The sequence below is a fragment of the Eubalaena glacialis genome, chromosome 11, assembly GCF_028564815.1.
Source record: "Eubalaena glacialis isolate mEubGla1 chromosome 11, mEubGla1.1.hap2.+ XY, whole genome shotgun sequence".
Lineage (NCBI taxonomy): Eukaryota > Metazoa > Chordata > Mammalia > Artiodactyla > Balaenidae > Eubalaena > Eubalaena glacialis.
Genome location: NC_083726.1, coordinates 32175061 through 32197733, shown reverse-complemented (window position 1 = coordinate 32197733; position 22673 = coordinate 32175061). Strand labels below are relative to the sequence as shown.

General features: G+C 38.4%; 1 protein-coding gene across 5 annotated transcripts in view; it reads right to left on the bottom strand.

Moving 5' to 3' along the window:
• Positions 1–22673, bottom strand: part of KITLG (KIT ligand) — an 89110-nt gene that overhangs the window by 29338 nt on the left and 37099 nt on the right. For 4 of the 5 annotated variants that reach the window (XM_061205006.1, XM_061205009.1, XM_061205007.1 and 1 more), the window contains exon 3: positions 11088–11150. The exons of the other annotated variant lie outside the window; for it this stretch is intronic. In XM_061205006.1, the coding sequence (XP_061060989.1) occupies positions 11088–11150 (63 nt within the window). The remainder of the gene's footprint in view (positions 1–11087; positions 11151–22673) is intronic. 5 annotated transcript variants of the gene reach the window in all.

Here is a 22673-nt window from a genome sequence, read left to right as displayed (position 1 = left end):
TTAACTTGTCTGCCTGCAAGAAAGGAAACCAGTTTTGACAAGAATATCAAGCAGTTTCGCATTTTCTTTTTAATTAAATAGTCAATGATTTGCAGAGAGAACAAAACTCAGTGAACTAAATATTTCATTTGTGAGATGATAGGAAGTCTCTCTGTTTTTCACCTCTTCCAAGATTATGATTAGGAAATAGATAATTAAAAGTTTGAGGGTCACAAATTTAATTTTTTCCTTTACCTTAATAACAGGCATTATTGTCACTCTTTATCTTTCAGAGACCATTTTAAACAAATAGTTTTATATAAATATTTACTCACAACATATATCAGAAGAATGTAAGATATACATAATGTTCTTTATTTCACTAGAAGAATGTGAAGAATTAATAAAGTTGATAAAGTCACACAGGATGTCAAAGAGGTGATGTAAGGAGTACCTTTCAAATTCCTGAAGTACACATAATTTAATGTTTTATTCACCCATACACATACAAAAAGAAATATAGTTTTTGCTTTGAAAAACTCCAAACTTCTTAACTCCATACTCTTAATTTCTTACCTTCTTTCTTGGTAGCCTCTGTCTTACATTTTCTGGGTCAATTATAGCAGCTCTATTTAGGACTACTGGAGCAACACATGCTTTCTATTCATCTTTTTATGTGTGTGTATATATAAATTATATATACATATATATATATATATATACACACACATATAACATGTATCATTCTAGAATGCTAACTGAATCAATGATATTGACTCAATGTCCTTGACCTGCTAGCATGCCACCACAGAAGATTTGGGTAAAAACTGTGAACTTCCTCAGGGATTTTAAAATACCATAAGCACCAAATTAATGATTTAACTAAACAATTAAAGATATAAAAACTACTACAATTGAAAGCATTCTAAACATAACCAGGAATATGACCGCTTCCAAAAACCAACAATGAAAATTTAAAATAGATGATATATGAATTTCATAAGATGTATGACATAATACCTCTGTGGACCCAGAACTGGTAAATTTGAGTCGCTGGCTGAAATAAAAACATCCTGGGGACTTGCTAAATCTGGCCTGCTTTCTCCTCTCCATCCCCTGCTTCATTTAAGAAACTGTTCTGGTTTAATAGTTGAAAACATTTGACACACTCTTCCACATCAGTCTTAGATGAAGAGAGAGTCTCTAAGAGCAGTCACCATAAGCCTTTTGGAATTAGAATCTGAAAGTGGACAAAACATACTCTAACATTTCTTCATGGATGCACTTGGCACTATTTTTCCATTTGGTAACTGTCTTAGATACGTGTCTGCTTCCTTAGTTGGCCTCAAGTAGTTGTCTGCACTGTGAGGGACTTCTCCACAAAGGAGCTGGGGTAAAATATCCATTAGAGACTCCGAGGGAGGAAAGGCCTGGCTCATAAACTATGAGGCTTCTGAGGAATAGTCACAGTGAGTCTTCACCCCATCTTCTAATCCAACCAATCTAATTACCAGCATTACCACCCAGTTTGATTGCTTTTGTTTTGTTTTCTTTAATGAGTGTCAACCCTCAATCTTGCCAGAATTAGAGGTATGGATGCCCAGGGCACAAAAGCATTCCTTTCTTCCCTCTTGTGCTTCTAGCATTTACCTCCTGGCTGGGCAGACAAAAGAATCTAGAGCCGTGCCACTGGAATCACAATGGTTTAGATCTGGAAGAAATGCTGAAAGCCATCTGGTCCAGTCCCACCAATTTCATAAATGAGAAAACCAAGGCCTAAAGCAGTGAAGTGGCTTGCCAAGATTACACAACAAACTTAGAACAAATATTAGAAACCAAGACTCCCAAGCACTCGTCTAGTTCTTTAATCAGTGAATACAGTCAAAGCACATACAGCTGCAGTATTTTCTGCTGGGTTCTCCATGACTCATGTGGTCTCACATCTGGACGAGGCACACTGGTCCTTAACCTCAATTAAGAGATTTCTTAAGAATTGGAAATGGCTCTGTCTCATTTCAGTGAATCCAGAGTTATACCACGGAAAGCAAACTTCTCCCAGCAATCGTTGCAACCAAAGAGCAAATGCTAATCGCCTTTAGCGAACTCTCTCTGGTTTTTACTCTTAGGGCTAGAAAGCTGACACTCCCTGCCACTCTCAAACATTCCACGGGCAGGCAGATTTAAAACATTCCTACAATAACACTTTGTAAAATATTGTGTGCTCACATTACTACTGTAGAGTCTCCAAAATCTTAACTCCCTTTTAGAGGAGCTGGGTTTTGTCGTTATTTATTTTAGTCTTCTGTCTAAACAATTAATTTGGGTTTTCAGTGTTCACTGTAGACATCTAACTTTGCATTTTCTTGTTTGAATTAAAGTGATGTAGAAACCTCAATCTGATTAAGATGGTAATCGGTCAAAACACTATAAATATGTGATGTTTCCCAGGGCAGGCCTATAAATGGCCTCTGAAGCAGACACAAAATAGCACCATGAGGAAAGATCAGCATGGGGAGGTGAGGGCAGCAATGATGAACTAGAGGCTGTGTCTAATTCTAACTCCGTTAACACACTTTGTGATTTTAGGCAAGTCACTTATTCAGAGCTTCAGTTTCTCTATAAAATACAGGGGTCTAATCTGTGCTAGCTGACAGGGGGTCCGTTAACCACCTTCAGCTACTTATCACTCAAAATGTGGCCAGTGTGACTGAGGAACTAAAATATTAGTTTTGCTTAACTAATTCAATCTGTTGAAAGTTAAAAAATCAATACTTGATTTGGTGACTGGAAAACTTTTAAGTATGTTTGGAAAAGCTTAGGTATGGGAATATGCATTTTCAACTGTAAATTTTATAAAAAGCGAAATGAGTAAATATTTCTGATGAACATTTAATGTCTAACTGGAGTGTACTGTAGGTATGAAATACACAGTGGATTCTGAATAAATATAAAAAAATGAAAACTATCCCACTGATAATTTTATATTGATTGTAAGGTACAATGATAACATTTTGAATATATTGGACTAAATAAAATTTAATATACTTAATTTTTCCTGTTCCTTTTTATTTTTTAAAATGTAGCTACCAGACAATTTAACATTACATATGCGGCTTCTATCAGATAGTAATGGTCTAGATGTTCTGAAAGTATCTTAATATAATCACTTATGTATTAAGATGGGCACTGTAGTTTGAGAATACAAAAGAGCCACTTAAAAATCATATTTAATGTTATATTTTATTCATTTACCTAACATTTTACACTTACTCCTTTGAAATAAATATTATATGAGAGATAGAAGTAGTTAAGTACAGTGTCTACTTGACTGACGTCTATTTCTATAGGGAGCACATCAAATCATAGGGGTGGATTCTGAGGATCCACACTTACAAATAGTGAACTTGCCCTGCGGCCACAGCTGGTTGAACAATAGTGCCCTCCTGAGCCAGATGGGTCAATCAGAAAGTCCCTCCCCAAAACTGGTAGTAATGATAGGAACTGAGAACGAGTCTCTGAGCAGGGTCAAAACTAATATGTAAATGTGGGAGCTCTGGGGCAGCGATATGCCCCCCAGGTGACTGGAACAGAGAAAAATTCTGCACAGGCAAAACAGAATGAGGCAGAGATGCAGAGATGGGGAAAGGAAAACCTGGTAGCTTTCCAATCCTGGCTCCAGGCCCTTCATGAGGCCTGGCTGCATCCCTATCCTTGACTGGAATGCTATTCTTCAGTCTCCTTATAATAATGGGACTTTTTTGTTTTGTTTTGTTGGTAAAGCTTGAGTTCATTACTGTTAGTGAGAACCAAAGGAATATAAACAAATAAGATGGGCTCCTCAAGGTTTGGAAATCACGCATTTTTTGCCAACAGTTAAATGTTTACTGGTAAGTAGTTTTTGAGTAGCTACTACCTGCTTAAATGGTAAGGAAATACAAAGGAGTAAAAGATTGGATCCCTAATCTTTAGATAAATACAGCAAAAAGAGAAAATATAACAACAAAATAATTGTGATGACATAGGACAATCACTGTACGTATACTATATCTTGGGTTTTTCGTATCTTAATTATTTCTCACCACAGTACTTTGAGACAAGTCCATAACGCATACGATTTTAAACAGCTATGTAAGCAATATATGATCAAGTACCCCAAATGATTAGTTTCTGGACAAGTTCTATAGAAATTCAGAGATAATAAACTAAAAGGTAAGGTCCACAGAGCAGATACCACCTCAGTGTTGCTGACTACTTGTCCCCCACAAGCACCAAGCAGACGCACAAAATAGGGGTGATGTCAATTTTTACTGGCCAAATGATACAGGGAAGAGAGCATGGTCTGGAACAGTAGGAAATGGTCTTATGAGAAAGAGGGATCTTAAGTTGACCTTGGAGGCGGATGACCACTAAGATGCTTTTAGCCCCAGGGTATTGTGTAATTCTGTGGGTAGAATTTGGATGAGAGGATGGGAGAAAAGAACATTCCTAGCAAAGGGAAGTAGTACTAGGCAGCCTTGGAATTGAGAATAAACAAGGTGATTCTAGGAGGCAGGGATGCATCTGGCTGGAGGGGCGAGTTTGTGTTGGGGAAGAATGGGTATTAAGATGAGGTGGTTGAGGTGGGGCAAGATTAGGGAAGGTCAAGAACATCAGATTCAGGAATTTGGCTTTCAGCCTTCAATCACCGAGAACAATAAGAAGGTTCTTGATTAAGGAAATGACTCAATAAAAGTAGCCTAACAGAAGGCTCACGGAAACCATGATTCCTCAAAATTGCATGATACAGCTCTTAGACCTAAGAGTTTTTACACAATGCACACATATCTAAAAGAAGATAACAGTATGACATTGAGGTGCAGATAATGTGTGATGAGTTACAGTCATTCGCCTCATCATCAAAATCTTGTAGATTCTATTCAATTGGTGCCTCAGGGAAATTACAAGTGATTACATGTTAGGGCACTTTCCTCCTTCCTTCCTTCTTCATTTTCTTTCAGCAGATAATTTATTAAGTGCCTATCATATGTTGGACACTGAGGATAGAAGAGCAAAATTATACAATTCCTGCCCTCAGGAAGTTTACAGGTAAATGGAAGATTATCAACTAAATAATTCCACAAATAAACGAAAGCATTACTACTCTGAGGAGTGCTATGAAAAGAGTTTCTAATAGGAGGATATGGCTTCCTCAAGGAGCGGGAAGGCTTCCTTAAAGAAGTGAAATTGAAAATGAAGGAGTCAGACAAATAACAAATGCTGGAGAGGGTGTGGAGAAAAGGGAACCCTCTTACACTCTTGGTGGGAGTGTAAGTTGGTGCAGCCTCTATGGAGAACAGCATGGAGCTTCCTCAGGAAACTAAAAATAGAGCTACCATAGGATCCAGCAATCCCACTTCTGGGCATATACCCGGACAAAACTACAATTCAAAAAGATACATGCACCCCTCTGTTCAGAGCAGCACTATTCACAATAGCCAAGACATGGAAACAACCTAAATGTCCATCGACAGATGAATGGATAAAGAAGAAGTGGTACATATATACGATGGAATATTACTCAGCCAGAAAAAGGAATGAAATAATGCCATTTGCAGCAACATGGATACAGCTAGAGATTATCATACTAAGTGATGTAAGTCAGAAAGAGAAAGACAAATACCATATGATATCCTTACATGTGGAATCTAAAATATGGCACAGGGCTTCCCTGGTGGCGCAGTGGTTGAGAATCTGCCTGCCAATGCAGGGGACGCGGGTTCGAGCCCTGCTCTGGGAGGATCCCACATGCCGCGGAGCAACTAGGCCCGTGAGCCACAACTACTGAGCCTGCGCGTCTGGAGCCTGTGCTCCGCAACAAGAGAGGCCGCGATAGTGAGAGGCCCGCGCATCGCGATGAAGAGTGGCCCCCGCTTGCCGCAACTAGAGAAAGCCCTCACACAGAAACGAAGACCCAACACAGCCAAAAAAATAAATAATAAATAAATAACAAATAAATTTAAAAAAAAAAAATAAATAAATAAAATAAAATAAAATAAAATATGGCACAAATGAACCTATCTACAAAACAGAAACAGACTCACAGACATAGAGATCAGACTTGTGGTTGCCAAGGGGGAGGGGGGGAGGGAATTTGGGGTTGGTAGATGCAAACTATTACATTTAGAACGGATAAACAATAATGTCCTACTGTATAGCACAGGGAACTATATCCAATCTCCTGGGATAAACCATAATGGAAAAGAATATGAAAAAAAGGAATGTCTATATGTGTATAACTGAGTCACTTTGCTGTACAGCATAGACTGGCACAGCATTGTAAATCAACTATACTTCAATTAAAAAAGAAAAAAAAAAAAAGAAAACCATAGAAGGAAAAAAGAAAAAGAAAATGAAAGATTCAGGAGTTACCTAAACAAAAGGATTGACCAGCACTCTAGGTACAGAGAAAGGCGTGCAGGAAAGGAACAGTGGCAGCAAGGAACACGTGAGGTTGAGGGACTGAACAAGAATTTGGAAAGGTGCCAGATCACGAGAGCCTTGGAGGCCTCGTTTAAGGAGCTCCTTTTCCTAAGAACAACCATTCAAAGCATATGAAGAGGAGGGGTAAAATGATCAGGTGTATTTGTTTTGTTTTGTTTTTTTAAAGAAGAACCACCCTGTCTTCTAAAGAAGAGTTGAAACCTCACATAATAAATCCTGGAATGGCGAGGGAGATGAGATGAGCCCAGAGGGAGCAGACCAGGCAAAAGAAGGTGGGGAGAGTTGAGATAGTGAAATCCGTGCAGACGGGAGGAAGGGTGCTACAGAGGGAAGATGGCTGGGAGGCATATTGTTAAAATAACATTATGTATGGCCAATGGCTTATTTGTTTAACCTTGTCTTTAAAAGAATAACGATTAAAAACTGACATGACAGTAAAGACTGGTTCAGGTAAAAATTATCAATAGATGCTAAATCCACGAGAGAAATTTTGATGAAGAACTGTACGTGGTCTTCAAGTATCTCCCCAAAGATTGCTTCTTAGTTGTTAATGAGTAAATACACAGAAATGGTGGAACACCTGAACCAGGAGATCAAAACATGCAGCACTATGGAGAGAAGATGGACATTGTGTGCCTTTGGATGTGATAACCTGAGGACATGTCATCACTTAATGTAGCATCACGGCTTGGAATGCTTATTCTGAATATAATCATTAAAAAACATCAATTGTTTCAAAGAGAAATATTTTATCAAAAGGGGAGGGCTGTATAACTCAAAAACTTCATTGTCATAAAGACAAAGAAAGGTTGGGAAGTCTTAAAGTAAGACCAAAGAGACACGATGCATTAGTTTCCATGAACTTAGTGGGCTTAAAACAGCACAGATTTATTATTTTTTAGTTCTTGAGGTCAAAGTCCAAAATGGGTCTTCCTAGGCTCAAATCAAGGTGATCACAGGGGCTGTGTTTCTTCTAGTGGCTCTACAGAAGAATCCCTTTCCGCGCCTTTTCTAGCTTTTAGAGATCTCCTGCATTCCTTGGCTTGTGGCCCCTTCATCTTCAAAGCCAGTAGTGTAACATCTTCTCTCTGGTCCCTAAACTCCTGCCTCCCTCTCATAAGGATTCATGTGATCAGACTGGGCCCACCTGGATACTCCAGAATACTCTCCCCATCCCCAAATCCTTAATTACATCTGCAAAGACCCTTTTGCCATGGAAGGTAATATAGTCACAGCATGAGACATCTTTGGGGGACCATTATTCTGCCGATCATGGATGATATTAAAATGCAAATCATGATTCTAGATTAGATCTCGTACTAGAGGGAAAAAAATGCAAAAAAAAAATTGATAAAATTGAAATACAGCCAATAGATTGAAGTATTTTAGTTACTGCTAAATTTATTGAAGCGGACAACCATACTGTGGTTATGTAAGAGAAAATCCTTAGGAAACACACACTGAAGTATTTTAGGGGTTAGACAGCCATTTTGTATACAACTTACTCAATGGGTTTAGAAAAATAACACATGTGCAACACAGAAAGTAAGCATTTAGTAAAGCAAATGAGGCAAAATGTTAAAAATAGATGAATCTGTATTAAAAGGTATATGGGTGTTCTTTAAATATTCTTACAACTTTTCTGGAAATTTGAAAGTATTTTCAAATAAAAAGTTAGAAGAAAACTGATAAATATGTAATTTAACTACAAATGGATGAATTTTTTTACTCAAATACCACAAGCAACTCATAGTTTATATCATTTTAGAGAGGTCAGAATGACAGCAGATGTGTGGCCCAAATTCAGGAACTCAGTTTTTGTTCTTTCTATAACAACATTACTAGTAAGTGGAAAGGGTCAGAAACGTTTAGGATTTTTTAGTTTAGGAACTTAAAGGAAATCCTAACAGTCTGACAGTATTATAGTTTCAAAGAGTTTAAAATAAAATTGGTAATTATTGTTAGATTTAAATACCAACCAGCGGATCACACCCTGCTATTTCTGAGAGACAATGTGCTGGGTAATTTTCTTAAAAGACCCTTAGAAAAGTAACCTCCCCTTTTCAGGAGTATTTAGCTTATTTTTAAAACAAAAGCAAAAAATAAAGTGTATTCTATCCTATTGCTTTCTTCTGCCTAGTGCCTCTGGCAGAATTTTACTGCTTTGGCCCCAGAGAATCTTTCTGGTACCCATACTGGTTCCCACTCTACCCTCTGTTGTTTAAAGACAAAAGATACAGCAGCTGGGGCTCTGACCACTGACAAATAATCAGGGGCCTCTCCACTGGGAAACTCCTCTGGTCTTGGCAGAAACTAACATTTTAAAATGAAGGTAAAACAAAGCATAAGACCCTCTATTTCTACCCAAAGGCCTATGCACGGGCTTGTTTTTCTTGCCAACTGCGGTAGCCAAGAACAGAGTTTCTCCAGTTGTGCCAGGACAGTGTGCCAAGACCAAATAATAGCGGACTTTTCTCAATTACAGAAACAAGAAAAAAAAATAGGTGGAATGAATCAGCTTTATTTTTACAAGTTTAGCTCTTGTTATCACTAGCCGATACTGAAAGCTGTGATTTAGCACAATCTATGATTATACTAGCACAATCTATGATTTATACCAGCACAAAATAATCTATTTTGCTATTTTCAGTTTAACATATTGTTTATCAAAGAGTTGCATGATTTCTTTGAGAGAGTTTGGCAATCCCAGGCCTAAGTGCTTCTATAGTCAGGAGCAGGATGCATCTTTATTACTTAGATGCCTCACTTAGAACACTTTCCCTTGCTATTATAATTATTTAGATACCCACATTTAGGGTTAAGAGTCAGATGACCTAGGGTTTCTTTTTAAGGCTCTATCACACTTTCTAGTTGTTTAACTTTGGGCAAAATGCTTCTGGGTTGTAAAGCTCAGGGTGTCATTTGTAAAATAGGAATCACAGTAGCTATCCTGCTTTCCTCACAGGGTTTTTCTGATCATCCAAGGAGATTAAAAACATGAAATCATTTTGAGAATAGAAAAGCATTATGAAAAGGCCAGCTACTCCCCCCACCCATTATTATTAAAGTTTTTGAACATAAGGCTAATTGACGTATATTTGTTTCTTAAAGTGTCTCATAAAGTGCTAGCTCCATAGTGTTTCCTAAACGGACACTTGCTGAGTGAGTAAGCAAATGATTAAGTTTCAGGCTGCTATAATGTTACATTATTATTTCCAGAGAACTCTCCTAATTCAATAGGACAGACATTGACCTAGACTTGCTAGGTCAACAAAGAGGATAACTTGTTCAACAAGAAGGTACATGTTCTAAGGAATTCTAAGGAACGTGGTAGATAGTAAATATTTTAGCATAAACTAGTGAAAAGAAATATGCCTTTCAAGAGAATGCTCTTGAAATGACAACCTTATAGTCTTTGAAAGACGTTTTAAACACAGCACTGAGTGACGTGCTTAACATACTTGAACTGGTAATAATTTTGATGGACTCGTCCACAGAAAGGACTCAAAGTTTAAGACAACTTGCACAAAGTCGATGTGTAATAAGTATTTTTGGTAAGTTATGGAAAGATGTCAAGTTGCAGAGCAGAGAGTAACCCAAATGATTTTAAATTAACTCAAAGGAACAATACAGTAGTGAAAATGAATCAACATGGAACATGTTATACGTCAAAGGCATGTTGCAAAATATAAGCAAGTTGCAAAGTGACACATGCAGTATAATGGCATTAACATAAAATATGCAAAAAAATTGGTATCTTATGAATGGATGTACAGTTTGCAATCAAAGTATTAGAGCAGGGCTACTGGGGGCTGTTGCACTCAACACAGCTCCAAGGGGATGGTATCTTCAGGTCAAGCCTTGAAAACATGCATTGGAATGAAAAATTCCAGCTCAGAATACTTATTCCTAAGAGAAAAAGTGAGCACTAATGGGTATAGGAAAGGGGCATATATGGGGCTTTAGTTATATTTATCATGATTCACTATTAAAAAATACATTTGAAGCAAATACTGTACAATGGTACCATTTGACAAGCTATGTGATGAGTACACAGGCATTACATTATTCCCTATGCTCGAAATATTTCTTCATGTATGAATACTGACACTATGTAATGAGAAAAACAAAATTGCTTAGTTACAGTAATAAAGGAGTACCTATAATCATAGCCACATATTTTTATTGTAAGGTTTTAAGAATCAATCACATTGCAAATAAATTCAGAGATAAAACATTTTGGGTTCTCAAATTAACTCAAATTAAATAGGAGACTTATATAGGACCTTTTCAGGTATGAAAAGAATTTACATAATTTTACACTCAAGCCTTTTTTGGGGGAAGACTGAAGGAAAAAGAGAAATCAGTGGCTAGCTCTAAGGAAGGTGATCTTATTTACTTTGGGAGTACAGGTGTAAGACACATGTGCTGAAATGCTCATCCAAAACTAAAGTTTAGCAGTTGCCTGAGGAAAAAAAAATATGTAAGTCAAATTCCAAAGATACCTTCTTCAAATTCTGACAATTAGCAAACTCCTAAATGGCAGATAATTTCCTATCTCAATATGAATGATCCCGTCTCTTTTGTCAGCTACCAAAATGAAACCCAGAAATGTACAGTTTACATACCAAAACGTCCATCCCGGGGACATATTTGAGGGTTATCTTATAGTCTTTTGGAAGATTTGCCACCTACAGAGACCAAAAAAAAAAAAAAAAAAAAAGGAAAAAAATATCTGTAAGAAAATCCATACATATCAGTCATATTGTTTTTAGTGGTTTGGAGAAAAACACCTACAAACCTATTATACTTTTAGTTACTACTGAATTTCAATATTTACATACATAGTGATTTTTCATTCTTGATTTCCCTTTCCAATCAAAGGCACTCTCCAGAAATAAAGTGATAATACAAATCTTTTTTACTCCAAATTCTGTTATGGGTGGCTAAGTATAATCTACTGAGTTTTGGAAACATGATTTGAATTTCAATTTCCATCTGTGGTCTTGGAATTTCCCTCTAGGATTATATTTCTATTTGTTCCTCCAAAGGATGCATAACACAGTATATTTTTCTTGTAAGTGGTTTACCAAGTGATATGTCAACATCACCAGGGAATCTGTAGAAACGCAGTCGCGGGCCACACCAGACCTACTGAATCTTATGTAACAAGTCCTCCAGGTGACTCTGATGTACACTCAAGTTGGAGAACTACTGTTCTACGTTGATCCTAGAAAAAAATGTCTGTGAAATTTCAAAAGATCAATGATACTTATGAGTGGCAAATGCTTTATCACTTAATTAATTTAGAAAGATTCAGTTCTGTGATATAACTTAATCCACTTAGCTGGTGCTGAACGTTTGAGATGCCTCAAGTGTTTACCTAGCTTCTTTTAAAGGCTTTCAAAGACTATCTAACCCATTTCCACCAGTCACTGTGGCATAAGTGGAACAAGCACCTGATTTAGAACCAGGGAATTTGGAAGAAATCTAAACTGTACTTTGGTTTCTCTCATCTGTAAAGTGGAGATAAAAGTACCCATGTCTGAGAGTCAATTTATGAGCTGAGATGAGTGAATGTGCCAATCAATCCATATTCTTCACTGAGAGCTATACTGGCAACTGACTTCCAAGGCACACATCTTCGTAACTTAAAGAGTTCTAGGTTCACTTGTCTCCTTTTCTACATATAGTACCACCTCTTACATCTCACCCTTCTAGCACGGATAAAATTTCCATCTGTATCATATGGCCCGTTTATAATATGTATAAACTGACTTAGCCCATTGAGTCTTAAAACAATATACAATGTAAAAAAAGTGGTTTTGCTTTATTATATCCTCAATGGGTCTATCTTGCCTTGGTGGACTCATTTTCCCCTTTACCCTGTCTCTAAAATCATTACTATTCCCCATAGTAAGCTGGGATCTTGTGCATGTTTGCCAGACTAGGTCATCTCTGACAAGTCTCCCAGAACACAATCCATATGGTTTCTTCTTGGCTTTGCCAATAGCTTCTGGAATCTGAGAACAGTTTGGTGAGAAAAGAATCTAGTTAAAGGCATAAGCAGTCAGAGGAGAGCCAAGGAAGTAGCTGATCCCACTGTGCATGCTACAATTCTACTTCCAATGGTACCATCTCCCATGCATCTCAGCCTCCAGCCTAACACTTACCAAACATTTATGATGTGCTGGCACTGTGCTTATCAAGGGCTTATGTTGCATGATCACATCCAAGCCTCAGAATCCCTTTCACATAGTGTCTCTATTTAATGAATGAAGAACTTAAGGCTCAAAGAGGTCAAGAAACTTGACTAAGGTCACACGATGACTATGTGTTAAGTCTGTACTAGAACTCAGGTCTCTGACAGCAGAGCCTCCCTTGCCTCTTAGCTCAACTACATATTTTCATCTATCTACTCTCTGCACACTTGTCCTAGGTATTTTCCACTTGTGAGGCTCACCATCAACCCTCCTCATGCCACCCCCAATAAAACAGTAAAGTCCTTGCTGCTTACTGAAAACACATCTGGGCTGCCACAGAAGGTGGCATTTTTTTTATCTTTAATTTCGGGGTGACTCTCTTACTCTTTACATTTAACTTTCTTCCTCTTGGTCAAACTTCCCACCATGCTTCCCTAATTTCTTTTGTCTTGTGGATCTTCATCCCCATTTTTGAAAAGCAAAAGGACCTTGTTATTTTATGTAAGCCCCAGTGGAAGACGTAGCTGACCTAAAAGCTGGAATCAAAATGAGCAGCAACATTCTGTTTTGTTATGAACCAACCATGTAAATGAAAGTCATTCCAGATGGAGAAACATGGCAATAAGTGGCAGGTGTTCTGAACACAAGCTGCTTGACAATCTAGCCGTCCTTAAGCACAATTAACATTATCAGAAAACAAATATAGAATTGACCGAACTGGTATTCAGATAACTTAGGATCTGAGTATGTACCGAAAGGGCAGAAAAAATGTAAGCGATATGCTGGCCAATTCTGTTTTATTAGTAATCTATACATAAAAATTGGTGCAAAGAAGTCAAAGAAACCTTACAAGAAGTTCTCTGACCAACACACTGAAATCTCCACACCTTACCACTTGGGGAGTATATAATAATAAGTTCTGCATTAAACTGATTTACTGATATTTAATTTCTGATGGAACTGAAAAGTAATACTATTTTTGAAAAATGCTTTACAATTTAAATAAGTTTTCATACACAGTCTCTATCACAACCCCAGAGATATGTGTTATTAAGCCTATTTCACAAAAGAAAACACAGAGGCTCAGAGAGGTTAACTGGCATCCCAAGGTCACAGTCATCAGGAGTACCTATTGGAGGTAAGGATACAAATCTTGGCTCTGTGTGCTGGTCTCAGCACAGTTATCTACAGATCACTCTCCGCATTATTACTTTCTTGGCTTGCATTGGTTTGTTTCCAGTTACATTTGGAAGAGAAATTAGGAAGTCAAGTTATATATTTTTATGGCTGCTTCATGAATTATTATATTACTTTCCAAACATTTATAGTATGTAAAATAGCATTCAGAAAGCACAGATAACCTTGTGATAAATTTGGTTTCTCTTATGTATATTGAGCACTGTGGAAATTTGATAAGAGTAGAGGGAGCCTTTGACCTAGAACTAGGAAGATAAGCTGTTCCTTCGAGGCAGTTAGTTTGATGTAGGACTCATAGCACAGGTCCCGGGGACACACTGCTCAGGTTGGATCCATGTCCTGCCACGTGCTAACTCAGAGATCTTGGGCAAACTACTTAATCTTCTTTAGCCTCAATTTCCACATGTGTAAAATGGGAATCATAGAATCGAGCTAGTGGATTTATTAAGACTAAAAAAGGATTACATAACTTGTTTAAAATACTTAGTGCTTGAGCGTGGTGTGTGAATGAGTACGAGTGTTTATTATTAATTGCAAGGGAATGGGACATTCTAGGTATAGGGTTATATGCAAAGACAAGGACATGGGAGACCAGGGACAGATCATTCAGGCTCTAGCAGGTAGGAGGTAAGAAATAGCCCGGGAGGGGCTTCCCTCGTGGTGCAGTGGTTGAGAATCTGCCTGCCAATGCAGGGGACACGGGTTCGAGCCCTGGTCTGGGAAGATCCCACATGCCACGGAGCAACTGGGCCCGTGAGCCACAATTACTGAGCCTGCGCGTCTGGAGCCTGTGCTCCGCAACAAGAGAGGCCGCGACAGTGAGAGGCCCGCGCACCGCGATGAAGAGTGGCCCCCACTTGCCACAACTAGAGAAAGCCCTTGCACAGAAACGAAGACGCAACATAGCCATAAATAAAAATAAATAAATAAATTTAAATAGCACTTGGCAAACAAAGAGAGGGAAGAAAAAAAAAAGAAAAAGAAATACCCCGGGAAAGCCATTATTAGTGAGGGACCTGAATGTCAGGCCAAGGAGGCCAAGAGGGAGGCAGTGAGGTTCCCCGGGACCAGTGCCACCACCAGAACCCCACAGCAAGTCACTCCTGCCTCAGGCACACCGCTTCTTCCCCGTGGAACCTCTACTCCTCGTCTGTAAGATGAAGAGGGTGAAGTAGGTAACTATGAAAAATTCAGTCTGATTTACCTTTCTCATGGACTTAAGCAGTGGTGCTACACTGCAGGTGTTTAAGCTGGAAGGGAACATGACCGTCAATTTAGGAAGGTTAGTCTGGAGGGATGGATTGGAGCAAGGAGAGAATAGAGACTGGGGGCAGTTTAGAACACCACTAGGAAAGTACTGAACATGCATTAAATATTTATACAGAGACCGGAAGCTGAAAAAGCAGAGACGTGGTTTAGATTCCAGGGAAGCATACTGTTGGTAGGGTGAAATGGATACATAACCAAGGCTACAGATTTTGAAAAAACCAATCTATTCTAGTAAAATATGTTCAGGGCAAAAAATAAAGTAAAATAGAACCTAACTGGTGGAAAATTTACCAAAGGTCCAATTATTCCAATGAACTTTGTGGTTTGGAGTGTGAGGATGTAAATACTGTGCCAGATCATTAAATGCATAAAACTGCAAAAACAAGTCACTTTGTGATGGGCTCACTCTACTACTAGATGGGCCCATTTGCTATCTTTTTTTGGATGTCTTAAGGACTGACCATACTCAGTGACATGAGGAGGTAAAATGCATACGAGAATGGCATGCAGAAATGCTGGAAACTCAGCCAAGAAAAAGTCTTTGCAAGCCAAACAGGCACTGGCTGTCTACCATACCCTGCAGGTATTTGGACTCAGGAGAAAAAGAACTCAAAGTCAGAACATTTAACACCCTCTCTAGATCACTTATCTAAAATCTTTGAATTTCATGATTCAAATGTCATTGAGGTCTCTAAGTCTCATGAAATCAGTGGCTTCCTGGACATCTTTAGTGAGACACACTTGTCTCAGTTGTTTCTCCCAAGTTCTAGATAAGAATCAAAATGCAGTAGTAATAACTCATGATTCCCTTGACACTACATAAAATGTTGCACATATGTGAACCTTTCTGAGGAAAGAGTCCAGTTTTCAGAGTGTTGGGAGACCCAGAGAAGTTTAAGAATCACTGCTGTAGAGCGAAAAACCTTCTACGCTTGTATTTTAAATATCCCAGTTCACTCCTGCAGCAGCTTAGTGTAATGCTGGTTGTTCAGTCTTCAGAAATAACACAGGGCAAAGATTTTTGCCTTTTTTAAAAAAAAATTTATTTATTTATTTGGCTGCGTTGGGTCTTCATTGCTCCACGCATGCTTTCTCTAGTTGCGGCGAGCAGGGGCTACTCTTCATTGCGGTGCGCGGGCTTCTCACTGTGGTGGCTTCTCTTGCTGTGGAGCATCGGCTCTAGGCATGCGGGCTTCAGTAGTTGTGGCTCACGGGCTCTAGAGTGCAGGCTCAGTAGTTGTGGTGCATGGGCTTAGTTGCTCCGTGGCATGTGGGATCTTCCCGGACCAGGTCTCAAACCCGTGTCCCCTGCATTGGCAGGCGAGTTCTTAAGCACTGCACCATCAGGGAAGTCCCAGCTGTTTGTCTTTTTATTTCTCCTTATAAGCCATCTCTTGTTAATATTGACTAAAAATCTAACTAACCAGGTTAATTACCTTTTTTTTCCTTTAATAACAACTCAATTAGTGATTTAGAAAAAATTAACAGGACAACTCATAAAGACTTTTCTGGGTCATATTTTCTCAGTGAAGAATATCTAAATGAAGTTAGATGACCCTCATTCTCCTTTCAGATAGAAGAGATTAAAAACATTTTTGGTTTATTTCATAGACACACCTTATAATGTGGATTCCAATTAAGTAGTACTAATTGAACTTCTATAATATGACTGCTTCCTAATCATAAGATAAGGTGACTACTACCCAGGAAATAAAATTCAAGAGGATAGAATGCTAATTCTTAAATTGCAGTTGATATTGACATCTTAAGTTAAAACATCATAAATTATGAACTGGGTTCTTATGCTCTAGAGATGGGCAGTTAGGGGTTCAAACCTCTATTCAGCTCCCTATTTCCAGGTGAGGATTGTCAGGTTACTAACCATCACCAGGCCTCAGCTTCCTAATCAATAAGCTGTTGGTAAAAATAATTACCTCCAGGCTTCCCTGGTGGCGCAGTGGTTGAGAATCTGCCTGCCAATGCAGGGGACACGGGTTCGAGCCCTGGTCCGGGAAGATCCCACATGCCGCGGAGCAACTGGGCCCGTGAGCCACAATTACTGAGCCTGCGCGTCTGGAGCCTGTGCTCCGCAACAAGAGAGGCCGCGATAGTGAGAGGCCCGCGCACCGCGATGAAGAGTGGCCCCCGCTTGCCACAACTAGAGAAAGCCCTCGCACAGAAACGGGGATCCAACACAGCCATAAATAAATAAATAAATAAATTTTTAAAAAAAGAATAATAATTACCTCCTAGGGTTGTGATGACTAAAAGAGAGAATCCATACAAAGTGCTTTGCATGGTACCTGGATACTCACACAATAATGATTACTTTAAAAAGTCAAGGAGCAGGAGATTTTGTACCTAAGTGGTTTATCTTATAAAGGAAGAACAATTTTTTCTTTATGATAAGATTGACATGCTTGGTAACATAGCCCGCTACTTGTCAGTTTTTACGAATATTATTTCTAATACGCTTCTGTCCTTTCTTTGCATACTATAAGTCCTAAATTTAGCTTTAAACAGAGAAAAAAATTTTCTACTGACCACAGGAGCAGAAATTTAAATGCTAAATATTGCAAACTAATCAAAATAAACTTTAAAAACTCTCCAGCTATCAAACCATTGTTCTTCAAGGGTCAAACAAAATTATGTGAGACCTCTGCTTTTAAAGAGAAGATATGCTTAATAAAGCTCAGAGTTCACCTAGAAATGGGAAGTCTCAGAGACTCCAATCTTCCGTTTTAAGGCAGTGGTAATTCTATCCAAAGAACATCGTATTTGAAGAAGAATAAAAATTCCGCATCATTCAAAACTGTCCATTCAAAGTGTGAAATTTGTTATCTAAGTATATTTTTATAATCTTCCATTATTTTAAACTCTAAGAGTCATGTATTAATATAATCTACTTAAAATAAGTGCTACTTCAAGACCTGGAAAACCACGAATTCTTGACTTTTAATTCTACTCTACTGATTTGTAGACTGACCTTGAAAAGACAGAGTAATTTCACCTTTACAAGATGGGGCTGGGACAGCAACCTGCCTTAAATATTTTGAGGAAGACAAATAATTACTCAATAGATAGTTAAAGATAAAAAGGTTTTTAAAAAAGCAACAAAGTCATATTCAATTAAATTCCCCCAAATGAAGGAAAAAATATCACAAATGAAAGGAACAGCAGGAAGTACAAAAGGAAAAATTAATTTGAACTATTTCAATATTTGGATTCCTCCTTATATTAACACTTAACAATCATTAAAAGCTACAGCTGAACCATCCCATAGATACAAGTTTTTAGAGTTTCATTCATCCCCTTCCCAGATACTTGACCCTTTCTTTAGGTAGGTCTGAGTTTGCCATTTAAAACAAGTCCTGCAACATTTTTTGGAAACAAAGCAAAATGTTCTGTAAACAGATGAACTATTATGCTGAGTAAACATGCCAGAAGGATTTCAAATGAAAACCATGGGGATTGCAGGGGCAGTACAAAGTGTCCAATAAGAAATTTAAAAGAAAATGACAGTAAGGTCATAAATCGTGTGCTTCTGTGACATGAGAATCACCCCAAGCAAACAAACTCAATGTTTGTGGGCACAGTGCAAGGTGCCACCTAAAGCAAAGGAGGAACTGGCCGAACGGGCAAAGGAATGATTTCAGCTGAAGAAATTACTGTGAAAAACAAGGCAAAAAGGTACTCTCAACCCACTTTCTTTTTCTCAAATAAAATGTACCCAAGTTATGTCTGCAAAGAAACCAGATCCTCTTGTTCGATATAACCTCCTTTAGTCAAGGCATAACTGAATCTTTCCAAAAGGTACAACCTAAAAAAGTATTGCCATGGAATAAAAGAATCTCAGAGCTAAAAAGGGTCTCCCAAGTTATTGGATTTAGTAGTTCTTATCTTTTTGGGTGTCACAGACGTCTCTGGGAAGCAGATGAAAGTTATACATGCTCTTCTTAGAAACACACATAAGGCACACGTAGGCATAATTTAGAGCTCCATTTGCAAGAATTTCAAAGTTTATGAATCCTAGATTAAGAACTAAGTATTGATCATGTCCTAGTTCCTCATTTTCAAAACCAGAAGTTGAATCCCAGAAAGGTCCAGGGACTTATTTGTCCAAGGTCACACAGCTGGGTAATAGCAGAGATAGTATTCAAAAACACCCCGGTAAGCCTGACCTACTTGAAGATGCTTTTTTGCCCCACTGTTCTCTAGAGAGAGGCTGTGATTATCTATATCCATAAAACTCAAAAGTAACTCATGTTGCTGCTAGAATTAGTGAAATTAATGAGTTCTAGGCTAAGGATGGGAGCACAGCTTTTTTTCAGACATGGAAACAACCCAATATTGTAAGTATTATGGCCTAAGCGGTCCTGCCACTTCTATACAAATAACTACCACCTGGCATATTAGTCAGAAACATTAACGTTCCTACATCTCATCTCCACAAGCTGTGATTCCGTATTTCTGAGGCAGGGCCCTGATAGCTATACTTTTAACACGTACCCTAAGAGATTGTGACTGGATGGTTCTCAAATGATATCCCACAAACGCTGATTTAAAGCAGTGGCTCGCAGACATTTTTTCATAAGCTCAATTGTTGTTTCAAGCCAAGTCTTATTTAGAAACCCAGACACATAAATAATAAAAGCAGAGAGGCTAGGTGGGCTCTTGAAGCCAGTTTGAAAACCACTGTCCTAGAAGATACAGCACAGGTAATGGGACCAGGAGCTGGTCTTCACCACTATTGGGTCTCAGTTTTCCTATTTCCGAAGTACTTTGTCTAGATTGTCTCTAAATTCCCTTCCGACTCCAGTATCCTATGACCCCACAAATGCCACTACTACCATTACTGACAGACAGTATTTAGCAGGCACTTGCTATGTTCCTAGCACTGTTCTATTCACTTATTTAATCTTTAAAGTTACTCTATGAGGTTAAGTACAGTTGACCCTTGAACAACATGGGTTTGAACTGCATGGGTCTACTCATACTCATTTTTTTTTTTTTTTTTAACAGTTAAGTACGGCAGTACTACATGATCCATGGTTGGTTGAATCTGCGGATGCAGAACCACAGCTAGGGAGGAAGCTTGTATACAGAGGGCCAACTACAAGCTGTGAGAAGGATGTTCCACTGCTAACCCCCATGTTCTTCAAAGGTCAATTGTACTGTTAATCTATTACACTGATGAGGAAACTGAGGCACAGAGAGGTTGTGATAATAACTGTGGTAAAATATTTATATATACATTCTCTTATTTAATCTACACTACAAAATGGGAAGTAAGAACTGAGATTTAGAAACATAGTTACTTATCTAAGGTCAAAGAGCAGGTGTGCCAGATTCTAAAATCCATTCTTTTAACCAATAAATTAGCATAGGTTGGGTCCCACGCTACACCAGAAAATCTTTCAAATGGTATCCATTTACGTGTGGTTATTGTGGACTGAGTGATATGCACTCATATATTCATAGAGATGGGTTAGCTCCCAAACTAGATTATAAACACTCTGAGACCAGGCATTATTTTATATCTTTCAATGTCCTACTCTATGAAATACTGGCTGGGCATTAAGTAGGTCTTTATTCAGTTAGAAGTGATCTTCTAAGTCCTTTTTTGTTACTAACTTGATTTTTTTCCCCAATAAGCCAAAGTAAACACACTAATTTCATTTAGATCAACTCTTGAAATTAAAAAGTTCCCCTCTGAGTCAGGTGCTCGAGGGGTGACAGAAAGACTTTTTTCAGTTTAATGATTTTTTACATTTGCCCTTGGGGGAAGGAATTATATTTTAGTGTTAATAAGTATCTCTTTCCAGGCACTTCTTTCTCCATGCTTCCTGCCATTTTTCACTGTACCAACTGATAGGTAACAGAGTGAAAATAAGCAGATGGTCAAAGACAAGAGTGGAAAGTCTTGGAAGGTGCTTATAATACCTACTTATGCCACTTGAAAGTATCGGTTTGACATTTCACAGGAAGTGGTGCTCATTAAGTAGTATTCCTCAAACAGCAAAAAATAATGACTATAAGTAATTTTTCTTAAATACCATTTTAATTTTGGACATGCTCAGCGTGTGGTCAGATACACCATCACCTTCCGTCTATGACTCCTTGCCCACATATTTGAAATTGGACACCTAGGACCACTTCGGACCTCCCCGCTCATCTTAGCTCCATGGTTCTACCAGCAGCCCCATGAGAGCTGTAATTTCCCAGTTGTGGCCTACTTTAAGCATATTTTGGAGACTCGTATTAATCTAACGTTTATATAAATCCATACAACATAGATAAAACTACTCATAATAAGAAATGAGATTAAATCAAGGTCACAATATTTTGGTCTCTAAACTGTGACAGAATAGACCATCTAGAGCACTGGTTCTTAAACCTCCTTTAAGGAATGTCTTTAAATGTAGATGCCTTCAGACCTACTGAATCAGTGGGGCCCAGACACCTATGATTTTCATAAGCGCCACAGGTGATTATGATGCTGCACAGTGGTACACATCCTTACTTCATCGAACAAACATTTCATGAGTGCCTTCTATTGATACCAAATTTTGAATATAAACATTTTCTTTTTAATATAGTTTCTTGGGTCACAAACTAACATGCACCTTGAGGGAAAGGATCATGATACATGTTTTGAAAAAAGTACTTCATCACCCCACCCCCATTCTTATACCTAGCTGGGCATATAGTAGGCAAATGTTGCATTGCTTTGGTCACCAGCTCCTCAAATAAAACATGGTGATACATCTTCAGGCACTGCACCAGAGAATTTTTTTTAAACCTGGACTTTGTAAGTATCCAAAGAAATCTGCATTGTGTGTGTGTGTGTGTATTCTTAATTCTGCATTGAGACTAAGCCAGCAAGACTCAGATGGTAGCATTAAACTTCTGTTTTGAAGTTTGGCTATGAACCCAAAATAAAACATATAAACCAGGAAATGCATATCAAAATAGGGAAGATAAATATCTCAAAAAATATACTTTTCTTTCTTTCTACTTACTACAATCCTCATTTCTTTCCTATTCTCACATCACGTCCGTTCCCTAGACAATATTCAAATAACTGAGTGCCATTTGGCTCTTTTGAACCAGGAACTTAGAAAACTGCTTCTCAAACTTTGTTCATCCTGAAAGCACACACTGTAGCTCAAGTGAGCATGTACAATCACCACTAGATTGTGAGAGTTGGGAGGAAGGCATTTCAGATGCTATGTTATGCTCTCCCTCTCTGTGGTTTGCATCTTAAGAGAAGCATGGCACGAAGCCGGCAGTGACCAAGGGGCACCAGTGTAAAACGGCTTTTCCTGAGGGAAGAGTTCCAATGTGATGGACGTGGGAGATGAATCTGGTCAACATTTGGGCAACAAATGACTCCAACTGTGTTTACTGAGGGAGCAAACACCCACCCGCATGTGACAGGGTCTTCAAGCTGTTGGAAAGGGGGAGAAAGACCATCTCAGATCTTTTGTTAGGCTCGTTAGAGAAGAGTAGGAAGGCATGTGGAAGGGAAATAAAACACTTTTA